This window comes from Rhinoderma darwinii, chromosome 13 (genome assembly GCF_050947455.1).
Source record: "Rhinoderma darwinii isolate aRhiDar2 chromosome 13, aRhiDar2.hap1, whole genome shotgun sequence".
Lineage (NCBI taxonomy): Eukaryota > Metazoa > Chordata > Amphibia > Anura > Rhinodermatidae > Rhinoderma > Rhinoderma darwinii.
In genome coordinates, this window is record NC_134699.1 from 29,692,499 (window position 1) to 29,709,339 (window position 16,841).

The 16,841-nt window shown below is 40.0% G+C and overlaps 2 protein-coding genes across 2 annotated transcripts in view; both read right to left on the minus strand.

Annotated features, from left to right (window-relative positions):
- The window catches only part of RPL27 (ribosomal protein L27), a 397,834-nt gene that overhangs the window by 155,217 nt on the left and 225,776 nt on the right, over nt 1-16,841 (minus strand). The window lies entirely within an intron of this gene.
- On the minus strand, nt 6,969-15,668 carry LOC142665409 (amine oxidase [copper-containing] 3-like). Its single transcript, XM_075845086.1, has 4 exons — nt 14,013-15,668; nt 10,454-10,739; nt 9,188-9,317; nt 6,969-8,532 (listed from the first exon to the last, which is right to left on the minus strand). The coding sequence occupies exons 1-4, from the start codon at nt 15,592-15,594 to the stop codon at nt 8,245-8,247; spliced, it is 2,286 nt and encodes a 761-aa protein (XP_075701201.1). The 5' UTR covers nt 15,595-15,668; the 3' UTR covers nt 6,969-8,244.

The following is a 16,841-nucleotide window of genomic DNA, read 5'->3' on the forward strand; positions in this document are numbered from 1 at the left end:
AATAATTTCAGAACTTTTTCCACCTTTAATGTGACCCATAATCTGTACAAATACATTGAAAAACAAACTGAAATCAATTAGAGGGGAATAATAAAAATAACAAAACTACAATAATGTGGTTGCATAAGTGTGAAGACCCTCTTATAATTGGGGATGTGGTTGTGTTCAGAATTAGCCAATCACATTCAAACTCATGTTAAATAGTAGTCAGTGCACAGCTGCCATTATTTAAAGTGATTCTGAGCAACCCCATATAAAGTTCAGATGTTCTATTAGGATTTTCCTGACATTTTCCTTGTTGCATGTGACAGCAAAAGCCATGGTCAGTAAAGAGCGCACAACACATCAATGGAATCTGATAGTTGAAAGGCATCAGTCAGGAGAAGGGTACCAAAGAATTTCCAAGGCATTAGATATACCATGGAACACAGTGAAGACGGTCATCAAGAAGTGGATTACATTTGGCACAACAGTGACATTACCAAGAACTGGACGTGCCTCAAAACTTGATGAAAAGACAAGACGAAAATTGGTCCGGGAGGCTACCAAGAGGCCTACAGCAACATTAAAGGAGCTTCAGGACTTTCTGGCAGGTACTGGTTGTGTAGTGCAGGTGACAACAATCTCCCGTATTCTTCATATGTCTTGGGCTGTGGGGTAAGACGGAAGCCTTTTCTAACAAAGAAAAACATCCAAGCCCGGCTATGTTTTGCAAAGACCTACATCTAGTCTGCCAAAAGCATGTGGGAAAACGTGTTATGGTCTGATGAGACCAAGGTTGAACTTTTTGGCCATAATTCAAAAAGGTATATGTTTGGCGCAAAGCCAACACTGCACATCACCAAAAGAACACCATACCCACAGTGAAGCATGGTGGAGGCAGCATTATGCTTTGCGGCTGGTTTCTGCAGCTGTAACTGGGGCTTTAGTCAAGGTGAAGAACATCAAAGTTTTGGAATGGCCCAGCCAGAGCCCAGACCTGAATCCCATTGAAAATCCATGGGGTTACCTGAAGAGGGCTGTACACAGGAGATACCCTCGTAATCTGACAGACTTGGAGCGCTTTTGCAAGGAAGAGTGGGCAACAAATGCCAAGTCAAGATGTGCCATGCTGATAGACTTCTACCCAAAAAGACTAAATGCTGTCATAAAGTCAAAGGGTAATTCAACAAAGTATTAGTTTAAGGGTGTGCATATTTATGCAACTACATTATTTTTGTTCTTTATTTTTCCACCCTAAAAGATTTCAGTTTGTTTTTCAATACAATTGTACAGATTATAGATGGCATTAAAGGTGGAAAAAGTTCTGAAATGATTCATCTTGGACCGATTTTGTAACATGACAAAGACCTGGCATTTTAAAAGGGGTGTGTAGACTTTTTATATCCACTTTATCAGCAGGAGCCTGGGTTGCTTGCCTATCGTAGCAATAAGGGCAGGCCTGGAGACAAAATCTTTCTATATCAAGAGCTATTTATAAGCCCCATAGCAGTAGAACACCTTGTACTTATCTAATGCAAAAGAAGGTTGTGTCATTAACATATGACTTAACTGTTGACCACAAGGGACCACATTAGGCAAGTTCCAGTAATTCCTTTTAATAAGTTCAGCCTCTGAGTGTAAACAGAGGCCTTGTCATGGAAATATTTGAGATTTTGTCTTCACCTCCACTGGATACTCCACTCAAACATACTTAGTGGTCCAAGTGGGAGGCTTATCGGAGCAGAGAACTTCCCCCTTTGCGGTGACAAATTTATCTGGTCTTGCAGTTAAATCCTCTCTCTGTGTGTCGTACAAGGAAAATCAATATAAAAATGTCATGTATTGGCATCACATTGGCCTTGACGGATTGGCTTTGTATACTTTATTTGACCACATTTGTCAACATATGTTTATTTTTCATATTTCTACTGACTGTGACATATCCTCCGATGTTCCTTATATGGCCGTTTTTCTTTTAATTCTGCCATTATTGTATGTCTATCCTTGTTTATTGTTGTCTTATTGTAAACTTGTAATAATATAAACAGTTAATATATATATATATATATATTTATTAAGCCTTTGGCGTGTCCAATTGGCCTTCTTTGTGGCTTCTAGTGGGGAAATTTGTATTTTTAGGAATTTCCTTTAATTTGGAACATTTGCTTCTACAGATTTCCATAACTCAAAAAACTTTGGCACTCACATAGATGTTTATGGAGTGTAGTTTTTGTTCTGGACTTGAACCCAATTAAGATGCTGTTTCAGTACCGGAAACGAGCAGTTGGTTGACATAAGCAACCACCAATGTCTGTAATGGAGCAATTCTGCGTTGCTGCCTTCCCTGCTCCCTACAAACCTGCAGTGTAAGCCAAAAAGGAAATACCAAGATATCCCGGCCCTTGTGCTGTGAAGTTGTTCTCAGAAAAGCTGATGGTGTTTATCATTCAACAATTGTTACCAGCCCTTCTTCTTCTTTTTTTTTTTTCATTTTTAATCAAATCTTTAATTTACTTTTACAAAATTCAAACACCATATACATTGCATTCATCACAAAATTCTACAAAAGGAGATATACACCTTACTCCCCTATGAATCATAAAGGAGAAAGACAAAAAACAAACAAACAGTTCTACTGAATTTAAATTTCGCTCTGAAGGACCCTCTAATGACTTTCTATTGAATACTTACAAGAGGAAGCTTTTTAGAATAACAGGAAACTCCAATTTAACAAACAATCCATTTAGTGTAATGTTTACATGGGCACCAGATAAAAGGGCTTGTCTCAGCATAGCAATTGATGACATTTTGCAAGGATATTCCACCAAATGACCGATTGGCGGTGGACTGAATGATGTGACCCTGGCGATAACTAGAAAGAAGTGTCAGCAGCGCTAGAAAAGCATTGTGCCACTTCAACTCCAGTTAGCTTTTATGTCGTACAAACTTATATGCCATGGGTTAAACTGAATTTGCAAATAATCTCTGTACTGAACTGTATTTGTTTTGGTGCTGTATATATGTACTGAGCTTGGTTCTGGGGCTGTATTTATGTACTGAGCTTGGTTCTGGTTTTGTATATATGTACTGAGCTTGGTCTGGTGCTGTATTTATGTACTGAGCCTTGTTCTGGTGCTGTATATATGTACTGAGCTTGGTTCTGGGGCTGTACATTTTTTACTGAGCTTGGTTCTGGGGCTGTATATATTTACCTTATTTTAAGTTAAAAGTAGATGTTAAATCTACTTTTACCTTAAGAGAAGGTAAATATATACAGTAAAAACGAAACCCATAAACCCATGGAGGAATCATTTTTTTTCCAATTCACCCATGATATGGTACTTTAAATGGTGCCAATAAAAACTACAACTCCTCCCGCAAAAAATAATCCTTCACACACCACTCCATTAAAAATAAAAAAGTTATGGCTCTAGGAAGGCAGCGAGTGAAAAACAAAATTGCTTAGACTTTAAGGGGTTAAACAACAGACACTGGTTCTATATTTACGCACAGCAGATTTTTTTTTCCGGAAACCACTATCAATATAAAGCTCTTGACCTCTTTAGTGTCTCACAGTATTCTGCTTTTTTCTCTTCTGTATGGCTCATTTTGCTTTTACAGCAAATTCAAAACTGTGCCAGATCTGTGTTCGCCTAAACAGAAATCTGCAAATATATACGGTGCAGTGTCCTCAGAGTTCTGTCTTCAGAGTTTGTGGGGGGCCCAGACTTGAAAAAGTGCCTGGGGCCAATGGTACCCTTAATCCGCCCCTGATCTATCTATCTATCTATCTATCTATCTATCTATCTATCTATCTATCTATCTATCTATCTATCTATCTATCTATCTATCTATCTATCTATCTATCTATCCAGGGCCAGTGTCAGCATGTGCCCCCCGGGCCGGTCGCAAGTAAACTTTTAGGGCCGTTCTCCATATTTTTTTCCCTACCCTTCCCTCCGACGCAGACACACTATACCTTTAAGAGCCCTTATCTAGCAGACGTGCGGCGATAGGCAAGTCTGCTAGAACATGCCCCTACCCTCCCTTAACGCTGCCCCCGCTGCCAGAGCGGAGCAGGAGCGCCAGAGAAGACACTGTGGAGGGGCTGGCCGGGCTGAGTCTGAGGTGAGCGCTGTCTAAAAATAACTGAGCGCCGCTCAATTCGCTCAGCCTCCTGCCCCTCCTGCCCGTTTTTAACTTAAAATAACTGATTGCCGGTCGACGCTAGGGATTGTGGGTGTGTAAGCATGTTGGCTGTTTGCAAGGGGGGTGGTCTCACTGCCTGCAAAGGGCTCTATGGGGGGGGATTATCCCTCCCTATAGAGCCCTTGGTAGTTATACTGCCAGGGGGGTGTCTGAGCGTATATGACTGCTCAGGGCTCAGAGCCCTCAGCAGTCAGGGTCAGACCCCCACCCTTGCAGTATAATTCTTTCCCATAGAGCCCTCAGCAGTCAGTCAGATGCTCAGACTCAGAGCCGGCGCCAGCACCCGCTGCCCTTTGGAGTGCTCACTCAGCTGCCAGGTGGTTTCTTATGCTGCCGTCATGGCTCCTCCAGGAGCGGAATCCCCAGCCGGATAGTTGCTGACGCTCTTGCCGGGAATCACGCTCCTAGAGGGCACCCCTGTCTAGGAGCGGTATTTCCGCAGAGTGTTGCCGATGCTCTGGTCAGGAATTCCTTTTCTAGAGGAACCCCTGACATCGCTGTCCATATATGGAAAGTCTATCTATCTATCTATCTATCTATCTATCTATCTATCTATCTATCTATCTATCTATCTATCTATCTATCTATCTATCTATCTATCTAGTAGAAAAAAGGAAGAGTAGCACATATAAACGCAAAGTATGCATAGTTGTGTGTGCACAAGCCTTAGGACCTCAGACTCCAGTCCCACATATATATTTCCAAATGAATAGGCAGCTCAACACAGGCTCCAATTCAGTGAAAAAAGGTTTATTCACCCATACGTCAGTGCAACGTTTCAGCCCACAGGGGCATTTCTCAAGCATCTATCTATCTATCTATCTATCTATCTATCTATCTATCTATCTATCTATCTATCTATCTATCTATCTATCTATCTATCTATCTATCTATCTATCTATCTATCTATCGTATATATATATATATATATATATATATATATATATATATATAATATATATATACAGTGAAGGAAATAAGTATTTGGTCCCTTGCTGATTTTGTAAGTTTGCCCACTGTCAAAGACATGAACAGTCTAGAATTTTTAGGCTAGATTAACTTTACCAGTGAAAGATAGATTATATTAAAAAAAAAAAAAAAAATCACATAGTCAAAATTATATATATTTATTTGCATTGTGCACAGAGAAATAAGTATTTGATCCCTTTGGCAAACAAGACTTAATACTTGGTGGCAAAACCCTTGTTGGCAAGCACAGCAGTCAGACGTTTCTTGTAGTTGATGATGAGGTTTGCACACATGTTAGATAGAATTTTGGCCCACTCCTCTTTGCAGATCATCTGTAAATCATTAAGATTTCGAGGCTGTCGCTTGGCAACTCGGATCTTCAGCTCCCTCCATAAGTTTTCGATGGGATTAAGGTCTGGAGACTGGCTAGGCCACTCCATGACCTTAATGTGCTTCTTTTTGAGCCACTCCTTTGTTGCCTTGGCTTATGTTTCGGGTCATTGTCGTGCTGGAAGACCCAGCCACGAGCCATTTTTAATGTCCTGGTGGAGGGAAGGAATTGTCACTCAGGATTTGACGGTACATGGCTCCATCCATTCTCCCATTGATGCGGTGAAGTAGTCCTGTGCCCTTAGCAGAGAAACACCCCCAAAACATAATGTTTCCACCTCCATGCTTGACAGTGGGGACGGTGTTCTTTGGGTCATAGGCAGCATTTCTCTTCCTCCAAACACGGCGAGTTGAGTTAATGCCAAAGAGCTCAATTTTAGTCTCATCTGACCACAGCACCTTCTCCCAATCACTCTCAGAATCATCCAGATGTTCATTTGCAAACTTCAGACGGGCCTGTACATGTGCCTTCTTGAGCAGGGGGACCTTGCGGCCACTGCAGGATTTTAATCCATTACGGCGTAATGTGTTACCAATGGTTTTCTTGGTGACTGTGGTCCCAGCTGCCTTGAGATCATTAACAAGTTCCCCCCGTGTAGTTTTCGGCTGAGCTCTCACCTTCCTCAGGATCAAGGATACCCAACGAGGTGAGATTTTGCATGGAGCCCCGGATCGATGTCGATTGACAGTCATTTTGTATGTCTTCCATTTTCTTACAATTGCACCAACAGTTGTCTCCTTCTCACCCAGCGTCTTACTTATGGATTTGTAGCCCATTCCAGCCTTGTGCAGGTCTATGATCTTGTCCCTGACATCCTTAGAAAGCTCTTTGGTCTTGCCCATGTTGTAGAGGTTAGAGTCGGACTGATTAATTGAGTCTGTGGACAGGAGTCTTTTATACAGGTGAGCATGTAAGACAGCAGCCTTTAATGCAGGCACCAAGTTGATTTGGAGCGTGTAACTGGTCTGGAGGAGGCTGAACTCTTAATGGTTGGTAGGGGATCAAATACTTATTTCTCTGTGCACAATGCAAATAAATATATATAATTTTGACTATGTGATTTTTTTTTTTTTTTTTATAATCTATCTCTCACTGGTAAAATTAACCTAGCCTAAAAATTCTAGACTGTTCATGTCTTTGACAGTGGGCAAACTTACAAAATCAGCAAGGGATCAAATACTTATTTCCTTCACTGTATATAGATAGATAGATAGATAGATAGATAGATAGATAGATAGATAGATAGATAGATAGATAGATAGATAGATAGATAGATGATAGATAGATAGTAAAAAACACAGCACTCAAGGCAAACTGAACATCAGGCCATGTGCACGTTACCCATAGAAGGATGAATCAACTCCTTGGAATGAAATAACAGGAACAGAGAACAAGTAACAGCACCAGGACTTCAGTGTTGGGGAGATGTTGGTTTATTCACCACCAGGTGGAAAGAATGAGCAACGTTTCGGTTCACACCTGAACCTTTCTCAAGCTTATATATATATATCATATCTATCTATCGTCACAGAATACTTATATTCTATTAATTGCAAATTTTGAAGAAAAATAAAAAACTGCATAAAAGCGATCCTTTTTATTTGGCAATGAGAAATATATAAACACATATTGTTCAGTATCCCTTATACCTATACTTCTGGTTCTGAGTTCATCATTTGCTTCTCTTTTTTTTTCAATATTACATTTCTTAATTTGCTTATAATCCTGTTGACATTTGCACCAATTCAGCAGCCTCTCGCTGGAGTCTTCACCAAGTATATGTATATTTACTGATCTAAGATGAAGAAGGAATGAATACAATGTCTCCGTTCATGCTGACACTAAGAAATGTGCTTTATAAACTATTTATTCTAATTGGTAGATGTGTTAGTATATGTGGTTATAATGTCACAACAAACCACCCATTTCACTAGATATTTCAACCAAGCACAATCAGAATTTAAGGGGGAAATATCGATCGTATCCAGTTTTTGGAAGTTCTTGATCTAGCACGTCATGATTTTCTGATATGTTGGAACAAGTACAATAAGCTGATTCTTATCTAATTTCAATAAAAAGTAAGGGTCTTCTTACACGACCCGACATGGGCCGTGTAAACGAGTGGCGATTAACGAGACAGCTTGTTGATCGGCGCTCATTTTCTCCTTTCACAAGAAGCAATGCATGAGGACAAGTGAACGTTACTATGATCGCTCTTCCGCATACATTTCTATCATGTGGGCAGCACATCTCCGTGTTTATACAGGGAGAGGTGCTGCCGATAACGATAATATTTCCGACTGCAAAAACGATACAATCAGCGGACGAACGAGCGTTTGCTTGCTCATCGGCTGATCGTTGCCCTGTTTACATCGGGGAAATGAGGGTTCTGTGAATGCTCGTTAGCCCGATAATTGGCCTGTGTGAAAGGGCCTTAACTGTAGAACCCTTACTGCACCATTTTCATGTAGTAACCCAAGGACACTCCACTATTTGTGTGGCAGCCTTCCATTGAAGACGAGTCAACAATGTCTACAGTAGTCTGGAATATCCATGTTATCTGGAATGTGATGAAAAAATGTCTTAATATTATCAATTGAGTGATTTCATAAACAACTTTCATTTGATATCATTATAGTTTACCCTCAAAAACGAAAATTCATAGTTCACAGTCCCCCGAGACATAAAGTTTGCTAAAGTATAATATATCTGTTATCAAAGCCATGGTAGGTGAAAGGAGGTGGTTTGGGAGCACATGAGGCTGTTTGAGATAAACAGGCTAGAGGATTGACACTACATGAACTGAGGTCTTCTTGTGGCTTAAAATACACAGCGTCTTCTGAAAACACTGAAGGATCCTCATTAAAGTAGTTGTAAGGTCTAAGGTAGAAGCCAACTCCATTTCCTGCTGTCACTGTATTTGGGATGTCCTCTGCATGAGGAATGTGCAGGAAACCAGCAGTTATCCAAGCCACTAAATCCTAAAAAAGAAAAAAGAATTCAATAAATTTGACCCAATGGCCAAAAATTAACCTTCTTACTGATATACGTAGATTCTACATATTGGAATGACTGTAGTGTTCTATGTTGTCTTTACTATCAACTTTAGAGGTTCTCAACCAAAATTCATCTCAAGTGTATACAATTATAGGAGTCCTTCTGTATCCTCTTCATAGAAAGTCATTTGTAGAATGCCACTTGATGGTGTTATGGAAGCATAGTAAGAAAAAGTACCGATAAGATTGGTAGGATTTATGGTAGGATGTTATCTGGGTCTACGAAAAAAAATTTGCACCACTACTGCATCAGTCAACTGTGGAGAAATCCACAGAAAATCTATTTGCAAATATCCATCTTCGAGGACGTAGGTTTAACATTTACCTATCCTGGGCATTCATCGTCCCATTTCGCCATTGCTCTGGTCCAGAAGGGATGTGATGTGACATTTCATCAGGACCCCAGCAAGGTGTAGAGCACCAGCAGGACTGGGATATTTTGAACGTACAAGATGGGTACGTTTTATTCGATTTACATTGTGGTGTTTGCCCAATGGAGTCAATGGGTTCACTTTCCACACAACATCATGAAGTGACCACCAAGAAACACTAACAAGATTCTAGACTCCCAAACACTCACCTGGTCTTCAATATTTTCATTGTCAATAAAGTTTGAGAACTGAACTGTTGGGGACCACGGGTCATTTTGGTTATAAATGCTGCTGCTCATCTGTTCTTCTTCCTTGTGTTTGGTTACAGCCAGTTTATACCTGAAGGATACAAGAGAATACATTGGAATGGTACAAACCCTAGTTCACCTTCATAGTGAACACTGTTATCTATAAATGCATAATTAATAATGTCTTGGGTAATAATATTAATAATAAATATAGCATCAATACATTCCTCAGTCCTGAAATTAGGAGAATAACACAATACATTATATATCACTCAACATCATAAGTAAAAGTGGGAAGTAGAAGTTCTATAAGATACCTATTATGCAAGATCCTATGTTTAATGTGGACAGTGAACAAAAATACTCAACCTAAAAAATAATAATTCATAGGGAAAGAAATACCTTTGGTCAGGTGGTATACATAGACATTCGACACAAAGCAATAAAGATGAATCAATCATATAGCAAAGCATGCTATTACAACAGGCCACCTATGCCTGGGGGGCTCACAGGGTCCTATGTCATCTTACAGAACAGCAGTGGAAGCGCAAACAGAAGTGGAAAACTATTCAAACTAGAGTAAAGGAAACATGAAGGAGTTGACCAATCAATTTCCCCCTCTATTTCGGAGGCCCTCTGATAATGAAATCAGCCCCGTTTTTCCTTTCCAGTAGTTGTAAAGGGGTTGTCGGTTTTTGACAATCCTCATTTATTAGAAGGGGCGCTTAACAATAAACTAATAACAGGGTGAATCGATGTTGGGACCCTTAGAGATCAGATGTAATCTGTGGGGGAACCTGGCAGAAAGTGTTCAATTTCCCTGCAGCACCACCACAGGAGAAATAAAGCATTACACAATTACCATTGAAATCAATGTGCTGTCAATGTGATCCATGGATGTGCCAGGTCCTGTAGCCCCTTCTCTGCCCTGGTTAATAGATAACAGGTGACCCTTTTTTGCTCTGACTAATAATTTAGGGTCTTGAAGAGATAACCCCCTTCTATCAGTGGCATATCGATTGTGGTGGCAGGGGGTGCCTAGGGGGCCCGCCCTGGATCTCCTCAGGCTGTCACATCAGGCCCTGGCATCAAGGTCTGTGCCTGCGGTGCATGTGAGGTCCAGGCGCCAGGCAGCGTCAGGACATTGTGTGCTGAATGTGGCAGCCTGAGGGGATCTGGGGTGGGTCCCTCTGGACAAGAGAAGATATGATAAGACATTGCACTTACTTAGCCCAATTCATTGAGTTATGGACAGTACTCTTCTCCGGAAGATAATCTCCTGCAAAACTGACCATCTGGATCCTATAGGAACGCTCATGATTCCACTTATTCTTCTGTTTGCTGGCAAACTGCATGTATCGAGGCATGGGGGCATGCAGCTTAAATGCTGCCTCGTTCTCGGACTCCACAACTTTCTTGGTGAGCTTAGTTTGCTGCAACTGCCATTCTGGATTCCAGGGAACAGCCAGATCTTGAAATTGCATATCATGAGCAACCAGAGAATTATTTATTCCTGCAATGAGATATATATGTCAAGTTAATAGGATACAATATAATAAATGGAAGGAAATGGTTAAGAAGGGATGCAGCGTTCCTTCTACTCTACTTCCTTCAGTAATCTATAAAGTAAAAAAGAAAGGAAAAAAGGACAGAAAATTGCTAGGCGCTGCTATAAATGACTTATTTAATGAATGACAAGAATTACAGGCTACGCGTTTCAACGCAGGACATGCGTCTTCATCAGGCCATAAATATATAGTATAAAACAAATATCACGTGTGTATATATATATATATACATATCAAATCCCAAAAGGAACAAATCAAAGGAGGGAAGGGGATGATATGTATATGTATATATATATATATACACGTGATGTTTGTTTTATACTATATATTTATGGCCTGATGAAGACGCATGTCCTGCGTCGAAACGCGTAGCCTGTAATTCATGTCATTCATTAAATAAGTCATTTATAGCAGCGCCTAGCAATTTTCGGTCCTTTTTTCCTTTCTTTTTTACTTTATACTTGGCGGTGAACTTCTGTGCACCGGTTTGGACCTGGGCAGCAGCTGTATCCGTGATCTGCCTACACACACCCAGGGTGTGTCTGCTTTCAACACTTCCCAAACAGAGGGGAACAACGTGTAGGCTGATTTACATCTTTTATCAGTGTTGTGCCTGATCAGCATAACTTCTCTAAGTGAGTAGAATTCACCTTATTTTTGACCAATGATGCGTGGATAATCCGCACTATGTGGCGCCGTGTGTTATCTTTTTCTCTTTTTCCAAGTATTCAGTAATCTATGGCCATGGAAATCTGGTCCGTCAGTTGAACATGATTTTTTTCCTGAAGATGGTTGTTAAGGGGAATTTCAAATATGTATTTGGTAACTGGGCCCATAACTTCCTACATGGGCGATATAAATTCTAGGATTGAAACATCTATTTGTGGAACACACTGTACAGATTATTGTAAAAATGAAAACATATTGTGTTATTATCAAAATACGGAAAAAAAAATCTTTACATCTCTTTCAGACGTTATCTATAGAAAAGGTGGCCGCCCATCAGACAACGTGAACCATTGGTATCAGTCAGGACCCTTCCCTGGCAGGAATGGACGGCAATCACATCAGGATTGACATGACCCGTCAGTAATGAAAGCTTCTGCTGCACCTATTCTTCTCTTCACAGTGGCTTCCACCATTATGGAGGTACTATGACTGGCACTGTTATGGTGTCATTGTTATAGTTGGTATTATATGCCACATATGATTATTTATGCATCAAATGTTGCTAATATATGGACAGCATATCCAGTCATATTTTATGCTAGTGCTTTTAAATTATAATCCCAAAATAGGAAATACTCTTAATCCCTTAAGGGACAGACAATTATTTATTTATTTTTTCGTTTTTTCATCTTCGGCTTCTAAGAGCTATAACTATTTCATTTTTCCATCGACATGGCCCAATGAATGCTTGTTTGTTGTAGAACAAGTTGTATTTTTTAATGGCACTATTTAATGTACCATATAATTACTGAGAAACATAATAAAATATATCAATTGTGAAGTAGTAATAAAACAACGTACTCACTGTGTTCATGTGTGGTAAAAATTACGTTAACTCTATTCTGCGAGTCAATACAATTATGGCAATACCAAAATTATATAGTCTTGTTTATGTTTTACTACTTAAAAACTTTTTTTTTAAAATCTTTATGGTCGCCATATTGTGAGACCCATAACTTTTATTTTTCCGTCGATGGCGCAGCGTGAGGGCTTGTTTCATACGGGGCGAGCTGTCGTTTTTATTGGTACCATTTTAGAGTACATCCGACTTTTTGATCACTTTTTATTCCAATTTTAGCATTGGGATTTGTTTTTCCTATGGCGTGCACAATGCGGGTTAAATAATATGATTTTTTCAATGGTTCGGACTTTAATGGACACGGCAATACTAACTTTTGTATTTTTTTATCGTTTACATTTTTTTATGGGAAAAATGGGAAAAAAGTGTTTTATCTTTTTTTCACCCTAGTTGCCATGCAGTCGCTGATTGCTTATGCAATACACTGCAATACTTATGTGTTGCAGTGTATTGCCTTTTTCTGTGGTCACCTATTAGTAATAAAACACAGAGGGCAGACCTGGTAGCCTTTACTTGGCATCTGGCTGACCACGCGGCACCCCCTCCCTCTGTCTAGCTCAGATGCTGCGGTCGCTATTGACATCGGCATCTGAGGGGTTCAACGGCCAGGATTGGAATGATCTCAGAACCTGGCCATTGCAGGCAGGTGTCGGCTGTATAAAACAGCCCGCGTCATATTGTTTGATTGCACATCCGCCATACATGTATGGCGGATATTATTATGGATAGGGCGAGGGTATCGTTTCAGACTCCCCTTAGGCTAAAAAAAGGTTATCACTTCAGATTAGATGTATTTTAATTTGCAGGATAGATTACTCATTCTAATATACTTAAGGTGCCCGTGCATATTAGATATAAATTGTCCGAACCTGCCGATTATCTTATGCGTATGGTTGGTGCCACAACTCTTACCTTGCACGATCCTTTGTTCCTGCGGGGGATAAGGCGCTGTCAGAGGAGTCTAGCAGTGGCATATTCCCATCTCATTAAAAACAGGTAAGCGTGGATGTATATGGGGAGTCAGGAGGAATAGCTGTCACCTGAACGAGCCAACACAGATATTGATTGGCTGATGGGTTTATGCTGCCTTATTTATATTCCCTTTACATGTAAGCACCTCATCCCATGGACAAAGTCAGCACTTTACGCCTATTATGTTATTCTCTACCCCTCCTTTAGATTGTAAGCTCTTGCGGTCAGGGATATTTTTCCTTTTGAGTTCATGTTTATTGATCATTTGTTATGTATGTTTACTGTTCCCCTGATTGTAAAGTGCAGTGTGTTGGCTTTATATATGATATTATTATTACTATGATCTACTTTCTTATATAAAGGTTCTATAAATCCAAGTTCTACTTTGATATTTACAGTAAAGTAACAAAGAATATCTTTTCTTGTAATAAAAGGTCTGTTTTGATCACCGAGTTTCTCTCAATACTTCTATGAACAGTTTTTTTATGCACATTTAACCCTATGCATGATACAGTAATAGAGTGCATCTCCTCAGCGTTCATGGGATGTGCTGTGGTTTTTGCAGTCATCTCTTTGAATATCCATGTACTAAAAATAAGACCAATATCTAGTATCATAACTATGACTATTAATATGGACTATGAACAGATTTGCTTACCTCCAACATCCAGGTCCACCTTGTAGTTTATAAAATGTGTATGGATTGTCCCCAGCGTATAAGGTCCCACTCTATTTCCATGCTGTACCCCTCCATCCATGAAGAAAGATGTACTTATATATCCTGTTGCATGAACTTTTGACTCAATAGCCCCATTTTGATAGAACATAAAGTCAAACACATAATCATAGTTTCCAAGAGTGGCAATGGTTCTTATGATCAAGACAGTGCTGGCCAAACCACCATAGTAAGAAGAACCAAGACTTGAGAAGTGGCGTCGCAAAGGAATGCCGGAGTTAAGTTCAAATATGCAAATAGATCCCTTGTTAAGAACCGGGATGTCTGAGTCAAGCAAGTAATGGGTATCTATGAATGTAGCAAAATAAGGACAGTCAATGCCACGAACCAACTGGAAGACAGAACGACCAATTCCAAAATGTCCATCCATGTATCTTGTTGACATTCCAGTAGGAGCATTGGACCCATACACAGATATAGCTTCTTGGATGCTAAGCTCATAGACTATCCTTTCTCTCTTGAACTTGATGTCATATAACCTGAGTCCTCTGTTCACATTAACCCCAAATGCAAAACTCCAGTGTTGGAACAACACCTGATTGTTCTTGACGCTGTATCTAGCACCTTGTGGTTCATATTGCATAGGGATATCAGAGACTGAACTTTTTGGTGGATTCAGAGAAGCAATGTCATCCTCAGGATGTGGCTTATTCATTTTAACTACCTTGAATTGTCCCTTCTTATATTTCCCCTCCAATTCCAACAGGTTTTCAAAGTACTCGCCGTTATAAAATACCTTTTCCACACTCCAATTATTAGTGTCAAGGTTCTTATGGTTCATCAAAAATTCTAACCCCGTTGGATGCATAAAAAAGCCACTGCCCTGAGTGTTAAGGAAGAGACCAAACCAGGTTTTCCTTTCTCCAGATGCAAAGCCTCTTGGAGCACTGGTCAAAGCAGAAAAATATTCACTGTCCGATTCATTATAGCCCAATACTTCCTTAAGGAAACTTTTTGCCTTGGGATACTCTTTGAGAAGAAAGTGCTGTCTTATTTGATTGTACTCGCTGCCAATCACTGGTCTACGGTGATAAGGCAGTTTTCCTTTATATTTCTGAAGGGTAACATCATTCTTGTAAGTAGGATTTGGTAGAGGTCCCACAACATACTCTTTGATTTCAGGATCGGAATGACTTCCAAAATAAACTACAGCCATTGCTTCTCTTCTCGGCTTGGGTCCTCCTTTATCCAGATATAATAAGGCATTTTGTTTGCTGGGAGGCAGTAGTTCCACAGAATATATGCAGTTGGAAGAAGGGTCAGAATTTGAAATGTCCACCAGATTCTCGTCGATATTATTCCTTAGATATTTCACCACCTGGGTAAGTTCTTCAGGTGTTAGGTCTGCAAACACCAAGCTCTGGTCATTGTGCTTCAAAATTGAAGTTTTCTGATTCCCAGAATTACAGGATTTCGTTTTGAATCCGAACAAAAGTACAGAAACCAAAGCTAAAATGGTGGCAAGTGCCAGGATCAGAAGCGCAGTGAGAACTTTAACATTCATGTTTTCTTTAAACCATTAGTTCCTCCAGTGTAAGGGTTTGAACTCCGAGTCTTGGCTCAGAAGGAATTTCTTTCACTCATTTCTGCCTATTTAAGTTGCTGGATCCTACCAGGAAACTGGAAAACTGGGAGGAGGCAAAGAACTGGATGCTGGAGAAAAGAATTTGTGATTTATTTTGGAACCTTCCTAACCCTGAAGCCCCTAAATAACCTGTCACATATCCAGTCCTGATTCTACATGTGATTGTGAATTAGAACACATTTCTGCAATATGAAGTTGTAGGAGACATTTCTTAAAGGAGGACTGAAGATGACTACGATTGTTTATGAAGCAATAAACAAATAATACAATTTCAAGTACTGTAATAATTTAATTGAAACCACATTTGCCATCCCATATACATTTCTTACATGATATATGAAAGATATATGTACTATTTTATATTTAATTATTTTATAAATGGTAATGATGCCCTAAAGCATTAGTGAATGTTCATGAAAATCATTATTAGCCTGGAGATCCCAATGTTTATGACCCCTCAGCATCTGGCTCTTATCACGGTGAAGGGGGGGGGGGGGGTGATATAAAATCTTCATAGGACAAGTGAGAATGTGAGTAAACAATTACAGGAAATTGTCTCCGCAAACGTCTAAGCTTCCACTTAAAAGGATTTTTCTTTTTCTCACAACTCCTTACGAGCTCAGTAACTTGCTTGCTAAGGCTAGATTCACATGAGCGTTGCGCATCTCGGACGTGAAAAACGATGAAGGGATGCATGAAGCTGTAAAAGATCCATCATAAGACTGACACCAATTGCCCCCGATGGATACCATTGACTTATGACGGGTTCTGTGGGGTTCTGTCCTTGTATTGGGAGAAACAACAGTTCTGTGTGCTCTGCTTTTTTCCCATCAAATGTGGTGGAGTATGCAACATAGGCACCAAGGCAGATGTGAACAGAGTCTAACTTTTAACACACAATTACACAAACTATAAAAAAAACTGCGCCATTTAACCAGTCAATCTCATCAGATGCACAGAGGTCTCCCAGTATGCCTATTCACATGTTAATGCAGCAAACCCTGCTGTGGGGCCCATAGTGAGAGAGGGGCTAGCACTGAGCTGCTCCCAAAACTTCCCTTTATGATAAAAATTGGTTTATCTGCAGCTGCCACTAGGGGGAGCTCATTGAATACAGATTCATACAGCGCTTAATACATTCAATGGGAGCTGTATAAATCCATATG